Source organism: Rhododendron vialii, chromosome 11a (genome assembly GCF_030253575.1).
Source record: "Rhododendron vialii isolate Sample 1 chromosome 11a, ASM3025357v1".
Taxonomy (NCBI): Eukaryota; Viridiplantae; Streptophyta; class Magnoliopsida; order Ericales; family Ericaceae; genus Rhododendron; species Rhododendron vialii.
The window spans coordinates 12,436,569-12,457,138 of record NC_080567.1 but is presented as its reverse complement, the minus strand read 5'-3'; the positions used below and the strand labels follow the sequence as shown (position 1 = coordinate 12,457,138).

Here is a 20,570-nt window from a genome sequence, read left to right as displayed (position 1 = left end):
GGCCACCTTCCAAAGGATGTTCTATTTGATGTTTGGCTTGCTCATCGGGAAAATCATGGAAGCTTATATTGATGACATGGTGGTAAAAAGTATTAAGGCAGAAAACCACCTTGCCCACTTGGCCGAGGTATTCGCCATCTTGAAGAAGTTCAAACTACGGCTGAATGCCGAGAAGTGCGCTTTTGGCGTTGGTTCGGGCAAGTTCTTAGGATACTTGGTCACATGGAGAAGTATTAAGGCCGATCCCAACCAGATTGTGGCCGTTCAACAGTTAAAGGCACCTAGTACTCCTAGAGAAATCCAAAAGTTGACAAGCACGGCTACAGCACTCAATAGGTTTATCAGTCACTCATCGGACAAATGCCTTGTCTTTTTCTAGACACTAAAGAAGCAGAGCCGACAAAGTTTTAAGTGGACAGAAGAATGTGATGCAGCTTTCACCGAATTGAAGACTACATGGGCTTAGCACCACTCCTCGTAGAGCCTAAGCCATTTGAAGATCTCTACCTTTATTTGGCAGTCTGTCCTCATGTTGTTAGTTCCGTCTTGGTCCGTCGAGAAGGCTCGAAAGACCAGCTTATTTATTTCACCAGCCGCACCCTGCTGCCGTCACAATCAAGATATCTGCCCCTGGAAAAGCTTACACTTGCTTTGATCACAACCACTTGGAAGCTCCCCCCATACTTCCAAGAGCACTCGATCATAGTCTTAACCGAGTTCCCCATCAAGAACCTCCTCAGAAAAGCAAATCTCTCAAGTCCGGTCTCGTAATGGGCTATTGACCTTGTTAATTTTGATGTTCATTTCGAGCCAAGGACCGCAATTAAAGCTCAAGTGTTAGCGGTGTAGACACCCCAATTTGGCCTAACGATTATTTCAAGTCCCACCTTAGGGACCATCCTGATGATGAATGGATACAGTGATTGCTAATTGACTTCTCATGAACCCATGGACTTATGGTGAGTACTTTTAGCCACTTAAAGGACCCAATTCAGAGCCAAATAACCTTTCAGATAGAAGTACGGTATCATAGAAGAATCCATCTGTTGGTCGAAATATTAATCTCACTGCCTCAGCTATAGGGAGGTATTCCCGAACAGGTACAACTAAGGCCCGTACACGTGGTATGTGGGACCATGGTATAAATACGATAAGGATAGTCACCGAGCACGGTGATGATTGACGATGTGGACCAGTGACATGAGAAGTCATTGGTCCAGGAAGTTTGTACGGGTCTTGGTCCAGTAAACATGAGAAATTATTGGAACAAGAGACTAATAAAGGAACAGTGACATGTGAAGTCACTGGTCCAAGTAGTTTGTTCGGCAACAAAAGGGCCGAACAGGAGGAGAGCTCCTGAGAAGACATTGGAACAAATAGTTGATAAAGGACTAGTTACATGTGAAGTGACTGGTCCAGGTAGTCTATTCAGCGATGAGGCAACCGAATAAGGAAAAAACTCCAATCAAGTGTTGAAGCAGAAGGAATACTCTAGGCGGTTCTAGGATAGTGGTGTTTCATAAAGGAATGGGATCCCAAGAATATAGGATCCAGGAAAGATACCCAACGGGAATGAGATGTTAGGCCAGTTAAGGAAAAGAGTCCTAAAAGAACTAAGGAAATCAACTGATAAGGGAATGAGAATCCAAGATATCCAGGGTTTCCTATGTGAGATAGGTACCCTAGGGTGACAGGGATGCTTGGGTAGCAAGCATCTATGAATCTATAAGTACGAGGCAAACCTAAAGGTAAAATTGATGAAAAACATTGCATTCATATTGTTCTCCTACTGATAATTAGGGTTTTATCTGGTATGTGATATTAACTTTGGCATCGGAGGGCCTTTGCCACAAGAGGCAAAGGTGTGCTCATCCCCTGTCTGTTTTGCAGATTAGGGTTCCGGCGAAGGTATTACGGTTCCAACAGAACAACACGGGTAGTCATTGCAGTACAGAGCTGTTCTAGGTATAATTTGTTTTTCTCCACCTACAATTGGCGCTGTCTATGGGAAGCGATAGATTTCTCTTTAAAAAATGACCATGGTGGAAGAAAATCCAACAACACCGCTCGATCCAAAGAATCTGCTAGATGGAGGAGGCGATAAATAGCCCGAAGGAAGACATGGGAGGACCAAAAGTAAGGGCCACCCCCTTACTGTTCATAACAACTCCAAGAGTAGGGAAGGAAGGACGGCCTCAAGATCCACGAGAAGTAGTAAATCCCATCGAAGGGAAGAGTCGGTTGCACACTCAAAAAGTGTGCACTATAGCGAAGATCTCCTTGACAAGAAGAGGCAAGAAATTGAAGGATATGCTCGTCTGATGAAAAAACAAGAGTATGAGATCCGAAAGTTGGAACAAATCTGGGAACACCCAGAGGACTCTGGACTTTCACAAAGAAACTCCAGGGAAAATAGGTATGCTATGGTGAAACATAAAAAGGCTCCTTCACGAGGAAGAAAGAGCAGGAGTAGAAGTCCCACCCCAAGGCGATATAGAGCTTCTTCACAAAAAGAGGGGAGCCGAACACAAGAGAGATGGAGGGCTTCTTCACGGAAAAGAAGGAGCAGTAGCACAAGTCCCACTTCCAAGGAGGATAAGACTAGGATGCACCACCGAGAAAGGTACGAGAGACCTGAATCCGATTGGAATAGGGCTGGGGCCCATAAGACCAAGGAATGAGAAGATGGGACCATGTCTGCACGAGAAGCAGCAAGGCAAGCTCTGAGTAACATAGCAGCTTCCCCCTTTGCAAGGAAGATACAGGATGCTCGACTACCAAGCAGAGTGAAGCACAGTGCGTTCATCCTTTACGAGACGAATGCGGACCCCGTTGCTCATATACAACATTACCAATAGGCTATGTTCATGCATGTCGGGGATGATGCCATCATGTGTAAGATGTTCCCATCAAGCTTGGGGAAGGTAGCCCTATCTTGGTTCCATAAGTTGGGGCCACACTCCATACGAGGATGGGCACAGCTCGTCGAAGAGTTTACTGCTCGGTTTCTGACAAGTAGGAAAGCCCCCAAAACATTTGAAAGCCTATCCATGATGAAACAGGGGGAAAGCAAGCCAATCAAAGATTACGCTAAAAAATATTGGGAAACTTTCAATGAGATTGAAAGTTGTAGCGAAGAATATGTGATTGCTATGTTTAAAACTGACTTGCCTGTTCGAGGAGAGCTATGTCGGTCATTAAATATGCATCCGGTAGCAATGTTGGCTAGGCTAATGGAGCAAATTGACCAACATGCCAGAATGGAAGATGACATACTCCAAGAAGATGGCAAGTTGGCTACCGACCAAGCCAAGGGGCCTGCTAAGAAGGCAGATAAACCAGAGCCCAAAACCTATAGGGAAAGGAAAGAGTACAGGCAAGCTAAGAAAGATCCATACAAAGAAAAGCCAGCACCTGATCCTAAGTCCTTCTTTTCAATAATTACAGTCTGGAAAGAACCAATTTATAGGATTCTTTATCGAATAAAGAATCAGCCCTACTTTAAGTGGCCCCCGTCCTCTTAATAGGAAATAAAGATGCAAAGCAGGCTACAAATCAGCACTATAGCTACCACAAGGGCTGGGGCCACATGACTGAAAACTGCGAGATGTTTAAAAAGTACCTTGATGATTTGTTCTCTCAGGGCTACCTTAAAGAATTTATCCAGGAAGATCCCAAGGATAAAAAAAAAGTAATGGAGTTGGATTACGAACAAAAATCCAAGGGGCATAATCCATATGATACATGGATTGGCCGAGCCTTATACGAGAAATGAGGTGAGACTACTTTAGAGGTAGATTAAGCATGACCAACATGTAATGCGGTTGGGGAAGAAAAGAGGACGTGACAAAGAAGCATGCAATGACGACATAAATTTCACGGATGAGGATCTGGGAGGAGTCCAGGTACCACACAACGATGCTTTGATCATAACCCTACGAATTGGAGAATATGACATGGAAAGAATCCTGGTGGACTCAAAAAGCTGCAGCGAGGTGCTATACTGCGATGCATTTAAAAAGTTGGGACTGACACAAGCAGGTCTGGTACAGTCGGTGATCCCCTTGGTCAGATTTGGTACAGGAGTAGTTTGGCCATTGGGCAAGGTAACTCTGCCTGTTCGGGTAGGGACAGTAGTATTGCGAACTGACTTCCTAGTAGTAGATGTGCCATCTTCCTATAACGTGATTATAGGAAGAACTTGGCTACACAAAATAAGGGCAGTTTCTTCCATCTACCATCAGATGGTAAAGTTTCCTGGGTCCAACGAGGTTGAAAAAATCCAAGGCAATCAGAAGATATCACAACAGTGCTTGATTTCCACCATCAAAAGAGTCCCAAAGGCCCATCATGTTCATACAGTAGAAGTACCGAATCAACCGACTATCGAGGACGTCGGAAGAAACTCAGCAGAAAGAATAGTTGAAGGCTTAAAGAAAATACAGATCAACGAAACTGATCCTGATAGGTATTTTCTAATTGGGGAATCACAGCCAGCTGAGGAAGAAGCCGAGTTGGTGAGTTTCTTAGAAGGACATGTTGATGTGTTTACATGGATACCAGAGGAGATGCCCGGTGTAGATGCAGACGTGATCTGCCACCACTTGAATGTTGATCCATAGCATAAGCCAGTCATTCAGAAGAAAAGAAGGGCAGCCGTACAACATGTTGACGCTGTTATTGAAGAGGTGGATCGTTTATTGGAAGCCAAAGCAATACGAGAGGTTTACTATCTGGAGTGGTTATCCAACACATGGTGGTGAAAAAGAAGAATGGAAACTGGCATGTCTGTGTGGATTTCATAGACTTGAATAAAACATGCCTAAAAGACAGCTTCCTCTTCCCAGAATTGACCAGTTAGTAGATGCCACAGCTGGATATGAGCGAATAGTTTCCTCAATGCATATCGGGGATATCACCAGATAGCCATGTTTGGGCCTGATCAGGAAAAGACTTCCTTCATTACACCACGAGGATTATATTGTTATAGTGCCATGCCCTTCGGGTTAAGAAATGAAGGGGCAACATACCAAATCCTTCCAACCGTCATGTTCAAAAAGCTCTTAGGTAAAACCATGGAGGTTTATATTGATGATATGGTGGTGAAAAGTAAGACCAGACAGGGACACATAGCAAACTTGAAGGAGGCCTTCGGAATCTTGAGGAAATACAAACTGAAGCTCAACGCCTCAAAGTGTGCATTTGGAGTTGGTTCTAGCAAATTCTTAGGCCACCTAGAGACTGTAAGGGAGATTGAAGCAAATCCTGATCAAATAATGGCCTTACAAAGGCTACAGAGCCCTAGGACAACAAAGGAAGTCCAAAACTTAACTGGAATGACAGCAGCCCTCAATAGATTCATCAGTCGGTCAAGTGATAAGTGTAGACCTTTCTTTCAATTGTTAAAGAAAAGAGAAGGATTTGAATGGGGAGCAGAGTGCGAGCAGGCCTTCCAAGATCTGAAGAAGTATTTGGCCAAGGCTCCACTCTTGTGAACTCCAGAGCTAGGTGAGTCTTTAGTTTTGTATTTGGCTGTTTCTAAACATGCTGTAAATGAAGTGTTGTTAAGGGATAAGGGATCCAAGCAAACCCCTGTCTATTATGTAAGTAAAACATTACTAGATGGAGAAACAAGATATCTGCCCCTCACGAAATTGGTCCTGGCATTAAGAACAGCAACAAGAAAATTGCCCCATTATTTCCAGAGCCATAGGGTTATGGTTTACACTGAGTTCCCATTGAAATCACTGCTATGAAAAGCAGACTTTTCGGGAAGAATCTCAACTTGGTCCGTTGAGTTAAGCCAATATGACATTGACTATCAGCCGCCACGACAATCAAAGGCCAAGTTTTGGCTGATTTTATGGTGGAGTTCTCACCGGCGATAGCACCCTTACCTCCTACGAGAAAGGAGCAGGGGACTGGACCACCATCTAAGAAGGAGAAAGCCCCAGCCGAATAGGATCCCCTGAAATGGAAATTGTTTGTTGATGGACTAGCATGTAATATTGGTTCAGGAATCGGGGTTGTGCTTTTTGCTCCTGAAGGAGTGATGTTGGAGCTATCTGTTCGGCTTGGTTTCAGTGCATCAAATAACGTAGCAGAGTACGAGGAACTCTTAGCTGGGTTAAGGAGTGCAAAGACCCCTGAAGGTAACAAGAATTAGGGTATATTGTGATTCACAACTTGTGGTAAATTAACTATTCGAGGAGTACGAAGCCCGGAGTGAGAAGATGGCAGCCTATGTGGAAGCAGCCAAGGATCTGCTTGATACTTTCGAAAGGGTGTACATTGAGCAGATAAGCTCTGGACAAAATGCCCATGCAGATTCATTAGCCTAGTTGGCCGCAGCTGTACCAACAGAGCTCAAGGTGGTGGTAGATTCTCTTGTTGAGCCGAGCATTGGAAGGAGCGTGGAATTGGTCTTGGACGTGAACCAAGGACCAAGTTGGATGGATCCAAATGTGGAGTTTTTACGAGATGATACACTCCCCTTTGATAAAAAGGAGACTCACAAAATAAAAACCAAGTCTGCACGGTTTTGACTGCCACCAGAAGGTAAGCTGTACATAAAATCCTTCACCGATCCATATTTACTTTGTGTGCACCCCGAGATGGTGCAAAAATTCCTCCACGAAATCCATGAGGGGATGTGCGGAAGCCATGCTAGGGGCAAGTCCATTGCCCATCGGGCAATTACCCAAGGTTATTGGTGGCCACACATGCAAGAAGATGCAAAGGTGTATGTAAAAGTTTGTGAGAAGTGTAAGAAATTCTAACCAATGATTCGAACACCAGTAGAAGATTTGGTGCCTTTGAGGAGTCCTTGGCCGTTTGCTCAATGGGGAATGGACATCGTGGGTCCACTCCACCAAGCAACTGGCAACAGGAAATTTCTATTGGTGGCAACGGATTATTTCACCAAATGGATAGAGGCAGAACCATTGGCCAAAATCACTGAACCAATGATAGAAAGGTTCGTGCGGAAAAGCATTATTACTCGGTTTGGGGTCCCTTATTCGTTGATTATAGATAACGGGTCCCAATTTCAAAAGAAGTTTAAGGCTTTCTGTGCCCAATATGGCATAAGAAATTATTACTTGACCCCAGCCTATCCTCATAGTAATGGGCAGGCAGAGGCATCCAATAAAACCATTCTAGATGGGATCAAGAAAAGGTTGGATAAGACAAAGGGAAAATGGCCCGATGAGCTGCCCCTGGTCGTGTGGGCGCACCGAACAACGCCTAATAGGTCTACGGGAAAGACTCCCTGTAGGGAGGTATTCCCAAACAGATAAAGTAATAACAAAGCACGTGATACGAGGGATCACGGGTTAAACACGATTAAAACCACCATGAGCGATGGTCGGTAATATGGACCAATGGCATGAAAAGTCATTGGTCTAAATTGACTGTTCGGTAGATAGTGACATACCATTACATTGGTCCAAATAGTTAAACAAAGACCAATGTTACATGTGAAGTAGCCGGCCCAGGCAGTCTGTTCGGCTACGAGAGAGCCGAACAAGGAAAGAGCTCCAATCAAGAGTAGGAGCAGAGGGAGTACTCTGGAAGATTCTAGAGTAGTCATTTCACGTAAAAGATGAGATCCCGAGAATATAGGATCTAGATAGGATACCCAACGAGAGTGGGATGTTCGGCCAGATATGGAAAAGAGTCCTAAATAAACTAAGGTAATGAACTGATAAGGGAACGAGAATCAAAGATATTCTGGTTTCCTATACGAGGTAGGAAACCTAGGGCAACACGGATACTTGGGTGACAAGTATCCAAGAATCTATAAATATGAGGTAAACCTAGAGGTAAAAGGTACGCAATACGTTATATACACACGTTCTACCTACTGATAATTAGGGTTCATCTACTAGTACGTGATACTAACTTAGGTATCGGAGGGCCTTTGCCACGAGAGGCAAAGGTGCGCTCACCCCTTGTCTGTTTTGCAGATTAGGATTCAGGCATCAAACCAGGGTTCCGGGCAAGAGGCACGATAAGCCGTTTGCAATCAAATTGCTACCTTAAACATAAGTTCAAGGTATTAATTGTTTTCATCCCCCTACACCCCCTATTCTTTGGCATATGGAACAGAGGCAGTCATACCTTTGGAGATTGGTCTACCGACCAACAGGACAACATTGGTTGAGAGTGGGCGAAATGATAGAGCCCTAGAGATTGAGCTCGACCTTGCCAAAGAAAGGAGAGAGAGGGCTTTGGTGCATTTGGCTTCCTATCAGGAACATCTGATGAAAAACTACAACAAGCATGTCAACCCACGAGAATTTGGTGTTGGGGACCTTGTACTACGAAAGGTGCTCGGCAATACCAAGGTGGCAAACGAAGGCAAGTTGGAGGCCAATTGGGAAGGCCCATATTGAGTAACTGAGATTGTAGGCATAGGGGCTTATAGATTGGCAGATCTGGACGGAAACCAAGTGCCAAGGCCTTGGAATGTCCACAATCTGGGAAAATTCTTTGTTTAAAAAGAGTTTAGTTTTATTTCATTCTATTTTTAGGACGCACTATGTGATTGTGTGGGAGTTATAAATAAAGCTCATTTATTTTTTATTACTTGTTAGTTGCAAGGGGTACGAATAACGCTCCCTTGAGTTTCAAGATTATGAATAAAATCTCGTTTTTTGCAATATATATTTCAGAAATTATATTTCTTAACTTTCTGGTTCTTTTATTTTATGAATATGAAATTGTTCTCCTTTTTTCCTCTTTCGTATTGGGGAGCAGGGGCAGGGCACGAATGCCTTAGTTAAGTATGTTAGCCAGGTATGAATAAACTTGGAGTGCATACAAAAAACACGCTAGATTGAGCAAAATTGTCTAAGTACGAGAACACTTAGGCTTCTGTCTAAAGTACGAAAAACTTAAAAAAAATTTAAGTACGAGAAACTTAAATTAGACTAAGTACAAGAAACTTAGATTTGCATACGTACATATGCACAGATTGCTAAGTACGACAAACACTTAACTTTCTGTTTCAAGTACGAGACACTTACAAGCAAGAATGAAATAATTATTTCTTCTCCAAGTATGAAACACTTGGGCACAAACATATGAGATATGTCTGGAGAATTAGACTAAGTATTAGAACTTAGATAAACACTCATGCATACGAACACATGCATTTGGAGCAAAACAAAGTATATAAAATATCCACAGAGATGGCATGAAATGCCAACAAACATTGCAGATACTTAAAGCATATTGTTCTGCCGCAAGGGGCCAAATACCTATGTTAATAAAAGTGTGAATGTACTAGTGCCTCGCAGGGCCAATGCTTACGGTCACGTAGGACCAGCAAAATTTTTCGAGTATCAACGGTTCACGGCGAGTACTTACCTATAAGTCTAGGTTTTGGACCCCTAGAGGAGTTTCATATGGGACCTCTGTACTGACTTCAGTGGTAGAACCACTTCTAGCTACATTCTCTTCCAAGTTTTAAGGTTCATTAACTGTTTCTCGAACAGGTGACTGTTTGGGATGTGCGTCTTGAGGTCCAGCCAGAATATCTTCCCTAATGTCAGCAAAATCATCAATTTGTTGTTCGACATCGGTATCCATCATTGTAAGCAGCTTTTTTGAAGCTTTCAATCTCTGCCAAAGCTTGACTGAGGCTATCTTCGGCGGACTCCAGTTTTGTTTTCATCTCCTCGGCACCCAGTTTTGGCTTATTCCTCTCTCTCTCCAGCCTAGTTATTGTTTGAAGTTGCCTCGTGTTGTCCCTTAGGAGTCTATTCCGTTCGAACTCAACATCTTGAAACTTCTGGCCAAGTGTGACCATCTTTTGAATGAACTACAAAATACCAAGTAACAAACACACTCAGAAATCTGCAAGCTACAAAGAAAGTTAACTTAGGCTACAAAAGAGAAAGTACCTTGATTCCACTAACAATTCCAGTAGATACTAGCCAGTCAGAAGGGGATGAAAACTCCTTTTGCATATCGACTGGTAACAGCAACCCTTGAGCTAGAGCTAATGCCATTTCAGAGGGACTAGCACTGTCCCCAACATTGACAGGACGGTCACCTCGAATGAGTTGAGGGGTCCAGATTGGATGAGCTACATTAGTGCTCGGCGAAGGAGGTTGAAGAGCTGACACGGCAGCTTGTGCTGAGGTATCCCCAGCTTCTTGGTTCCTGGGACGTTTGTCTTAGTGTATTTCTTTGGCCTCCAAAATGGTTTCAGATTCCCGAGGAGATAAACTGCTCCTTGTTGAGACTCCTCTGGTATGTCGGGGAGGCAGGGGAACATGACCGGTAGAAAGAACCCGGCCAGAAGAACCACTTCCTCTAGCGGACACAGTTAAGAGAGAACTAAGGTTCAAAGGCTGTTGAGTAATTATATCTCAATCAGGTGGAGATGCTGAGTACCCTGATGAAGAAGATTGGCTGGTATCTCTATCAACAACGGTCTGTTCGGCAGGTCGTCGTAAAGACCTTCTAAGGACCAAGCGAGGAAGTGGGATGCCTTCAGAAATTCGAACTTCGCCTGGCTGTCCGGCAATTGTCACACCAGGTCTGGATCTTGATGTCCTTAGCTAAGGAGCAGATGAAGTGGAAGCAGCACTAGTGCTTGGGTTGGCTAGCCTCCTATCAATGAACCCCTTGTATGCAAGGTTATATCCCAGCAACACGTCAGCATTGCGTACTCGACCAGCTATTGGGGTACCGGGTTCCCCTTTGTATTTATGAACCCTGTTGATATCTATTGTTCGGACGTAGCTTGGTTCCCTTCTTGGACTTTTGTTAGCGTTGGTAGGTTAAAAAGCAAAGCACAAAATACATTAGAAATGCAAAGAGAATGCAAAAAAGAAAGAACAGTCACTACAAGAAATTTTGCTTTTCACGGCATTTTATAAATGCCGCTAAAAGTTCAAAAAATGCCGGTAAAGATTATTACAGGCATTTGTCAAGTATTACCGGCATTTATAACAAATGCCGTCTAGCAGTGTGTCGGTAATGGTACAAATGCCGGGAAAGGTCTCTATAAATGCCGGGAATAGATGGACTCATTTGCGGCATTTGTACAAATGCCGGGAAAAATTGTACCATATAAGACAAAATGCCACGTGGGCGCTTGAGTGTCGCCTACGTGGCGCATGCGTGTCGCCCATGTGTCACCCACGTGGCGCTTGCGTGTCGCCCGCATGTCGCCCATTTGTGAAGAATTTGCTTGCCCCAAGATTCGAACTCGTGACCTTTGCCTCGCGCGCGCATGTAGCTACCAACTAGGCTAGCCACCATATTGGGTTACAATGCACAATGAAAAATATTTATATTATATATTGATTTTTCCCGGCATTTTTTTCAACAAATGCCGATAATAGTTTGGCGGTACTTATTTTGGCGGAAAACTTGACTTTTGCCGGCATTTTTTTGAACAAACGCCGGTAATAATTATTTTTTTCCGGCAAGAAATGCCGATAATAGTGGCTTTTCCGACATTAATTAAAATGCATGGAAGAAAAATGCCGGGAATGGCCATTTGACCCTGAATTTTGGTCAGTAAAAATTTCGTTAAATATTTGAATTTTATTTGAATTACTTATTTTCTCTTTGAGTGGCTATATGATTTCTTGATTTTCGTCGTAGTTAGATTTTGGTCTCGACTAGAAACCCTACTTGACCAATTGAATTAGATTCCAACCGACTACTTGGATGAAACGAGCAACCAACTCACCTAGTTACTAGATGAACCTTTTGAACCTCTTGAACCTTTTGCTTTTACCCATTGGTCCATATTGTTAGGGTAATCTTTGTCCATTGGACAATAAGCTTTTCATTATAGTATTTGATTAAAAGTACATGTAGTCTTTTCAAATCTTATTTTAAAAATAAAAAGTACTTGTACTCCTTTTATCCTTTGGTTATTAACCGCAAGGGGAATTATTATCCATTGGATAATAACCGTTCGGGAAGTTAGTGACCCTTGGGTAATAGACTCTTTTGACCAAATAAAGTACCGATGTGACTAGGAAACCTTCCAATAAAGTTGATTTGACTAGTCAACCTTTTCAAAACCTAGACTAAAGAATTACTTATTTATTTTCTTTTATTGTTTTAGTTTTATTCTTTATCCTTTGGACAATAAATGTTAGGGGAACTATTATCCATTGGATAATAGAAACTCAATTCTTTATATTAAAAGGGTTAAATGAAAGATTTGAAGAAAGTACTATTACAGACTTTTATAAAATTACTTTAAGGTACTTTTTGATTATTTTATTATAAAAGTTACCTAGTTACTAGTGTCCATTGGATAATAAAAGTTAGGGTATTTATTATCCATTGGGTAATAGTTTGGTCTTTCAACCAAGTACATGGGCTTATTAAACTAGTCATTTTTCCTAATTACCCATGTAATGAAGTACCTATATTTTATTTTGAAAGTACTTATTAGCCTTAGTAGCCTTTAAAGCCTAAGATTTTCCAAAGTACTCTCTTATTATTTTATCTTGGGATTTTGTACCCAATTTGATTAATTTATTGGGGAGTTGATCTTCCTAGAGTATATTAGTACACTAGTTTATTAGTTTAGTCCAACATGTGCCTAAATTGGATTTCTTTAATCTAGTACCGTAGTACTTTTTACTTATTCTTTCTTGCATATATATATATATATATATATATATATGTGTGTGTGTGTGTGTGTGTGTGTGTGTGTAGTACTAGAGAGAGAGAGAGATAGAGGAGGAAAAAGAGAGGAAGATGGGTTGTACCTTCCTTGATCTTTCTTCATCTTTTCAAACCCTTGGGTGAATCTTTTTCCTAGCCAAAACTTAACTCTCCATTGTACTTATGATTTGTTTAGTACCCAAAATCTTGTACCCCTTGTCTCCTATCCTTCCAACAAATCTCCCATAGTCCAATCCAAGGACTAACCTAGCCTTGCAAGCTACCTTATTAGGCCTAAGTCTATTTTGCCTAATGACAACCTATGATGGACCTTTATGACACAATCCTAGCCTTTATTAGCCTAAGATTTTGACTACAAGCTAAGACCTAGGTTGTAATTACCTAGATTCACCTAAAAAGCCTAAGATCTTACTTGATTCTATAGCCTTACACCTAGGTTATGACTTGGACAAGGCATGGCTTGACATGTGAGGTGATTTGATGACTTTATGGAGCAAATCCATGGGAGATATAGAGAGAGAGAGGGCCGGCCATTAGAGAGGGAGAGGGAGCCAAGATTTTGCCTATAAATAGGACCCCATTCCAAGCATTGAACTCACACCTTCTCATTGCTCCAACTTCTCTCTAGAAATTCTTGTTCTTTCTTTTGTTCTTCCTTTGTTCTTGAGTTCTTCTTGAGTTCTTCAAGAAACTCAACCTAGGCCGCCACTAAACCGCCACCCGACCACCCTTCGATCCATAAAGTAGAGTAGTGTTAGTCAAGTAGAAGTTTTGAGAGAAACCTTTCTCTTTTGAAGCTACCGGAGACCACCGTAGGAAGTTACTCCATCCGACCGCCAATTACCGTTCGTAAGCCGTTACTACCGCCTAGAAGAACAGTAAGGAAATCCTTACTTACTTCCTATTTACTTACTCAAGTATAACGTTGTTATTTTGAACCGCTAAGAAAGAATGGTAGATTCTCCTTATCTACTATTCCGAATTATATGAAGTGTATCTTGACCTATTTACTTAAGTATTCGTATTTTGATCTTTAAGATGGTTATGAGTATGCGTATCTGAGTTGCTTGTATTACTTATGGTATGTGATAAAGCATAAGTGATTTCACTCCAAAGACGTCCGTACATGTGGAGTTGTGCTTTGAATAAAGCATAAGTGATACACTCCAAGGGCGTCCGTACATGTGGCGTTATGCTATAAGTGGTGATTGAGCGTGATAAGTAATATAGAATTGGATGATCTTGTTAGAATGATTCATGCTTATTTTTGTCCTACTGCGGAGTCTTTGCATGTAAACGAGACACGAGAACCGAGAAAGTAGAAACATGACACCTAGGGTGTGATTAATGAAAGGAAATATTTTTTGAGGAAGGAAATATTTTGAAACTACATAATGACCAGTTTTGGGTGGCATTATGTGAATTGTGTGCATGTGTAAAAGAAACATTTAAAAAGGGTGAAAAGCTTTGGAATCCGCAATGTGGCCGGACTTGCCCATTGTGTGAGGTGTGTGTGTGTTCCAATGGGAATCCGGGAAAAACGGAACCATTGTGAGGTTGTGTGTGTGACAATGGGAACTCGGCGTGGCAGAACCATTGTGAGGATACTCGGGAGACCGGCGCGGCGGAACCGAGGTTGGGTGTGTAGCTTGGTTATCCGCGGTACGGAGCCAATGCAAATGTTTTTGTGTGCCAATGGGAACCTGGCGCGGCGGAACCATTGTGAGGATACTCGGGAGACCGGCGCGGCGGAACCGAGGTTGGGTGTGTAGCTTGGTTATCCGCGGTACGGAGCCAATGCAAATTGTGTGAGTTAAACAAATCATTTTGAAAGGTTGATTTGTATATGAAAATGTTGACACGGTCTACGATGAGTCGCGTAGGAGAAACTCTGAAATCTTGGACACCAACGATAGTTATATAGCGATTGCGGATGTGTTAATGATATTGTCTTTTGTAGCTGTGTATACACGTATCATGTGGAAATCGATGTTTTATTATAACCTGTTGTTTGTAAGTTATGGGTTAGTGGGTATGGGATTTCTCTGCTAAGCTTTTGTGACTCACAGTGTTGCCTTTTTGGTGACCCCGACATATTATATTGGTGGCGACGCCGGTATAATGTGTCAGACCTTGTAGATGATCAAGATGAACAGTACACCTTGGAGGCTTTTGGAGCTGAGGAGCTGGCTAGGATGGAGGAGCAGGTGGAGCTGTAGTTAGGAACCCTAGAACCCTTTTCATTTGTGTAATTATTGAACTCTTGTGGGAGTTATGTTGTAATAAAAGCCAGACTCTATTTTGAGGTTTTCAATGAAATTGTCCTTTTAACGTACCCAAAATTCGGGGCGTTACAAGTTTTCTTGTAGTGAGTTACATGAATAAGGGAGCAGATTGGGAGCATACGTGGATAGCCCCATTCGTGGGGGCAATGGAAGCCCACCACCAAGCCATTTTCCCCCATTGGCTCAAAAGCTCCAGTAACATAGAGGAAGTCCATTTCGTGATCACGAGTAGAATCTGGCAAGTTAAGTACGAAATGCTTTTCTGCTTTTCTCACTTTGAAATTGTAGGTGTTATACTCAGGGTTTAGCACGATGCTATACCACCACTGGATGTCCCATATTCCTAATTGGGTTCCGAGAATCCTGTTTAGAGCTACAACCCCCATCACTAGTCTAAAGAAATTGGTGGAAACTTGCATAGGATTAAGGCGGTACCAGCTTAGAACATGGCAAAGTAATGGGTCGAAGGGGAAGCGAACTCCACCCTCAACTATGGCTACGATGGGAATACATGTTCTGTCCCATGAACCTGCATTTCTTTCTGCACCTAAAGGAGCAAGTTCGAGCCTGACATTATCTGGAATATTGTATTCAGTCCTAAATGCCGCCATGGCGACGGGAGTCACACAAAGTTTCCTAAATTTACTAGGCTTAGGGCCACTATCACCCTCGTCCGCCATGGATATAGTCGAAATAAAACAGAAACTGGAAATGGGTACGATTGAAACCCTAGGAGCAACACACAATCTGAGAAAGAAATCTCAGATTGAAACACGAAAAGAAGAAAGAATGAAAGGGCTTATGATGTTGATTACGCCGATTCCTGGGGGTTCAAGAAAAAAGTTGCAGACGGCAATGATGGTGATTGAAGCTTTCGCCTAGTTTCTTAGAGAGAGAAATAGAAGATTTGAAGTTTTGGATGGAAAACCCAAAACAATCCCTTTTGAGAGTTTAAGGGAAAGGGACGGAGACGAAATGTCTCCTCTCACACCATTACATGAAAAGTAATGGGAAAATAAGACTCAGCGGATGCCATTCTGACGCCGTTTAATAGAACGTCAGTCAAAATTAAATGCAAAGTGTACGAAACACACCATGCAGAGTCATTACCTTGAGAAAAGTAATAACCAATCTGCAAAAATACATCAATGGGTATAGATATTATATCTACATAGAGCCTGAGGAGTTCGGCCTGAGAATTTGTTTATAAGCTTTACCAGTTGCCCCCAAACAGCGGCAAAAAAGGGCAAAAGCTGGGGAGAAATTGTAGGGAGGTATTCCTGAACAGGTACAAATAAGGCTCGAACACGTGGTATGTGGGACCATGGTATAAATACAATAAGGATAGTCGCCGAGCAGGGCGATGATCGGCGATGTGGACTAGTGACATGAGAAGTCATTGGTCCAGGAAGTTTGTATGGGTCTTGGTCCAGTAAGCATGAGAAGTTATTGGACTAAGAGACTAATAAAGGAACAGTGACATGTGAAGTCACTGGTCTAAGCAGTTTGCTCGGCAACAAAAGGGCCGAACAGTAGGAGAACTCCTGAGAAGACATTGGTACAAATAGTTGATAAAGGACCAGTTACATGTGACGTGACTAGTCCAGGCAATCTGTTTGGCGATGAGACAACCGAAAAAGGAAAAAACTCCGATCAAGTGTTGGAGCAAAAGGAATACTCTAGGCAGTTCCAAGATAGTGGTGTTCCGTAAAGGAATGGGATCCCAAGAATATAGGATCCAAGAAAGATACCCAACGGGAATGGGATGTTCGGCCAATTAACGAAAAGAGTCCTAAAAGAACTAAGGTAATAAACTGATAAGGGAACGAGATCAAAGATATCCTGGGTTTCCTATATAAGATAGGAAACCTAGGGCGACAGGGATGCTTGGCCAGCAAGCATCTATGAATCTATAAATACGAGGTAAACCTAAAAGTAAAATTGATGAAAAACATTGCATTCATATTTTTCTCCTACTGATAATTAGGGTTTTATCTGGTACGTGATACTAACTTAGGCATCGGAGGGCCTTTGCCATGAGAGGCAAAGGTGCGCTTACCTCCTGTCTATTTTGCAGATTAGGGTTCCGGTGAAGGCATTAAGGTTCCAACAGAACAACACTGGTAGTCGTTGCAGTATAGAGCTGTTCTAGGTATAATTCATTTTTCTCCACCTACATCAACATCATTATTTCACCTGTGAAACATGTTGCTTGAAAATCTCCCTGAGTGATCGATCACTCGGCCGCAAAATCAATCCTTCGGCCGCCAGATCATTTGCTCGGCTGCCAGATCATCTATCTTCCAGATTTTGGAATGTTCTGTCATACGTTTGATCCGTTCATAAAACCCTAGCAGCCAAATCTCGATGCGTTCTGGCTACGTAAGGAGATTGTAAAAAGAAATCTTTTGCATATATACTTTCGATTTAATCGTGCGTTTTGATTGGCCGAAGTGAGTCACCAATTGCCTATATAAAGGGCCCTTAGGGTTCCGAAATTAACATGTTCATACACTCTCTCTAGCCACGAAACTCTGCAAATATACTCTCTCATATCCCCTCTATAAAAGCCCTAACCTTCTGAAGGCAGTCGCGATCTGACGATCAAATCCCGAAGTCCAAACCCTAACCCTAGGGTTTTTGAGAAGCAAAATCAGTCAATTACCCTCAATTCGAAGCAATCAAGCAACTGAGGGATCGAGGTGGTGAGGCCCAGGGGCCTTTGGTTCGTTTTATTTACAGTTTTTGCATACTAACTATAGCATTTTAATTCTCTATTGATTATTTAGTTTGGTGTGAGGAAGAACATTGGCTGGATCTTCGATCCATTGGCCGGTACATTGAACCAAGAGGATCTCTCGTCCGTGACGTCCATTCACCGGCCATGAGATCCATCTCTCTAGGGCATCTTCTTTTATTTTGTCTTTTTGATACATGTTTCAATTATCGTCTCAACTTATCATTAACTGTGTAAAGGCTAATTAATCAAATCTTTGTGTTTACAATTAAATAAAGCATGAATTAATCTTATGTCGAACAACTATGGGCCAGTCCCACGGCTAGGCAAAGAGGGGTGCCTAACACCTTCCCCTTTTTGTACTTTTGGCTCCCGTACCTGGAATCTCTACTTGTTTTTCCTAGTTTCACTACAACAAATAAGGCCTTTCATAGCGTGCCAAAAATGCTATAGCTTGATATACATAGCGTTCCGAAGCCGATGCAATTAAAAGTCTTTGCTTTCAATAGCATTCTTAGAACGCTATCGATATGTGACCTTTCATAGCATTTTTGGCATGCTATCTTTAAGCTACCTTTCATAGCGTTTTTGGCCTATTGTATTTAATTTGCCTTCAATAGCATATTTGGAACGCTATGGTTGGTTATTGTGAATCAGGTATATCTTGAAGCTATTTTTGTAGCTTTTTAAACTCAAATTAATAGCATTAATTCCATGGCTAACACTCTCAAAAACTTGAATGGTATTTCATAGCAAGCTCATACAAATTTACTCAGAGAAACTGAAGGGCACAATTTATTACTCATTGCTTAGCAATATGTTCAAATCATTACATCTCCAAAATAACAAAAGTTGATCCATCATCAAGTACTATGCTAAACTTATATACAAGAATATCAATACGAGAACATGTATCATAGGAACGACAGGCTTCGACGTTCAAACAACCACTGGCAAGATCGTATCTACATCTCCGACAAAAAGTCACGGACCATCAATTTCTCTTTCAAGCCACAGACCTACATAGAGTGGAAGATAACGTCAATATGAATTGAAATTACAAATAGTCTACCAAACATCAATATGAATTGAACACTAGAACAGTAGAACTTCGATTTTGGTAAGTATGCACTGAAATCTCAAATATACCCGTAGTTAACAAGGATATAGCTACATAAATGGACAACTAAGATCAACATTCACCCATTTAGCAATAATGTAGGTTTTAGGATGTAGTAATTGTAGAAACTATAATTGCTTCTCTATCACAGCATTTCTAAAAAACCGCTATCAATTAATGCTATTGAAAGTCATAATTGTTGTAGTGATGGTGTACGTAGAGTTCATAACTATTGAAAATCATAAAATAGTGCACATTCTAGCGACAACCTTTGTAATTACATCCCATCAGTTTGGTCAACATGAACCCTACTTCCATAAACATAGGTGATCTCATGACAATATTTTACATATGATGGTGTGTATGAATAGCAGAGGTGTAATAAATTTATTGGAAAACCACCAACACATTAAGTCATATAAACTTACAAGACAAACCCATACAAAGTCCCACCATTGCATGATTTTAAACCAAATAAACCATGATACTCTACACTGCATTAGAAGGTGAACAGGGGTTTCAAGCATTTGCATACAGAAAGAAGACATACGTGCTAATTAATTTTCATTCAGAGCAATATTCCTTTTGCATTGCTGGCCAGGTAAAGAGTTCAACTTTGAAGTGTAGAGGTTTTTTCGGATCTTCACACTAAGTGCACCAATGTGATTATCTGCATTATAGAGCTCTTCCCATTCCCATAGAATGATTTAACAGAGAACAAGCCAGATTTACTATCCCACTTGAGTTCAATCGAAAGTAATGCGACAGGTTGACAAGGTTATAATAAAAAGCCTCTGAAATTACACCATTTAACTTCATTTCCCTAATATTCTGCAAATTAGAGTAGCTACCAGAAAACTAAACATTAGAAAAGCAAATACTTAGCAGGCTAACACATTTCCCATAAATCAAATACATACAACTTTCAAGGTATGGTTCCTACTGTTTCCACAAACTTAGAAGCAAACACAAGCCTGCTCTCATGAACATAAAACAGGCACACCCAACCCATCATTAAACCTGAAATCCATAAAAACCCAACCCAACCTTCATGAACTGAAACATACAGAGGCCTCCTATTGATGTGAAATTTTAATGTACTCGCAAGCGCAGGAATCGTACCGAAGTATAGTAATGCAAGAGCGAGGTCGAACCCATAAGGACTTGTGATTTTTTATAGGAAAACTAAATAATTTTAAAGTGATTAAATCCTAACCTAGTTGACAAAAAGTTGTGATTAATTTTTAAACTAAAAGTGAACAATAAAAATAATGAACTAAACTATCAAAGATGAGAAAATTGAAGTTTCTTTTTAATCAATGGAAAAATACTAAGGTTTCGGAATCCACACCCATTAACTAGTATCATTAGATATTCATGATCATTGACCTTACCCAAAATTTCTTCATGATAAACCGAAAGCTAATTCTGTTACCATGGAAAATATCATCGTGAAAGTTCATCAAAAAGTCTAATGTTTGTTTCTCTCCGCTCGCAAATATAAAACCAAATCATTAATTGTATCCACTTTTAACAAATCACAATAAATATCTAGTTTTATAGTTAACGATGAAAAACCAGCTTTTAATGCTAAAGACAATTCCAAATCATGAGAAAAACATGATTGAACTCATATCTAGAATCTATCCCTAACAATTGATTTGGAGTAAGAGCAATTTAATCAAAACTAAACCACATATTCAGGTAAAATCAAATCTCATGAATATATAAATAATAATCGTTAATGGGGCTTCATCCT

The 20,570-nt window shown here is 41.3% G+C and overlaps 2 protein-coding genes across 2 annotated transcripts; both read left to right on the top strand.

Moving 5' to 3' along the window:
- The first annotated feature begins 456 nt into the window (after positions 1–456).
- LOC131306873 (uncharacterized) lies at positions 457–2,681 on the top strand. The gene is made up of 4 exons (XM_058333301.1): positions 457–762; positions 1,548–1,677; positions 1,801–1,862; positions 2,175–2,681. The coding sequence occupies exons 1-4, from the start codon at positions 457–459 to the stop codon at positions 2,679–2,681; spliced, it is 1,005 nt and encodes a 334-aa protein (XP_058189284.1).
- Positions 2,682–2,891: 210 nt separating this feature from the next.
- On the top strand, positions 2,892–4,622 carry LOC131306872 (uncharacterized). The gene is made up of 2 exons (XM_058333300.1): positions 2,892–3,376; positions 4,469–4,622. Exons 1-2 carry the CDS (start codon positions 2,892–2,894, stop codon positions 4,620–4,622), a joined length of 639 nt encoding a protein of 212 aa, XP_058189283.1.
- Positions 4,623–20,570: the final 15,948 nt, after the last annotated feature.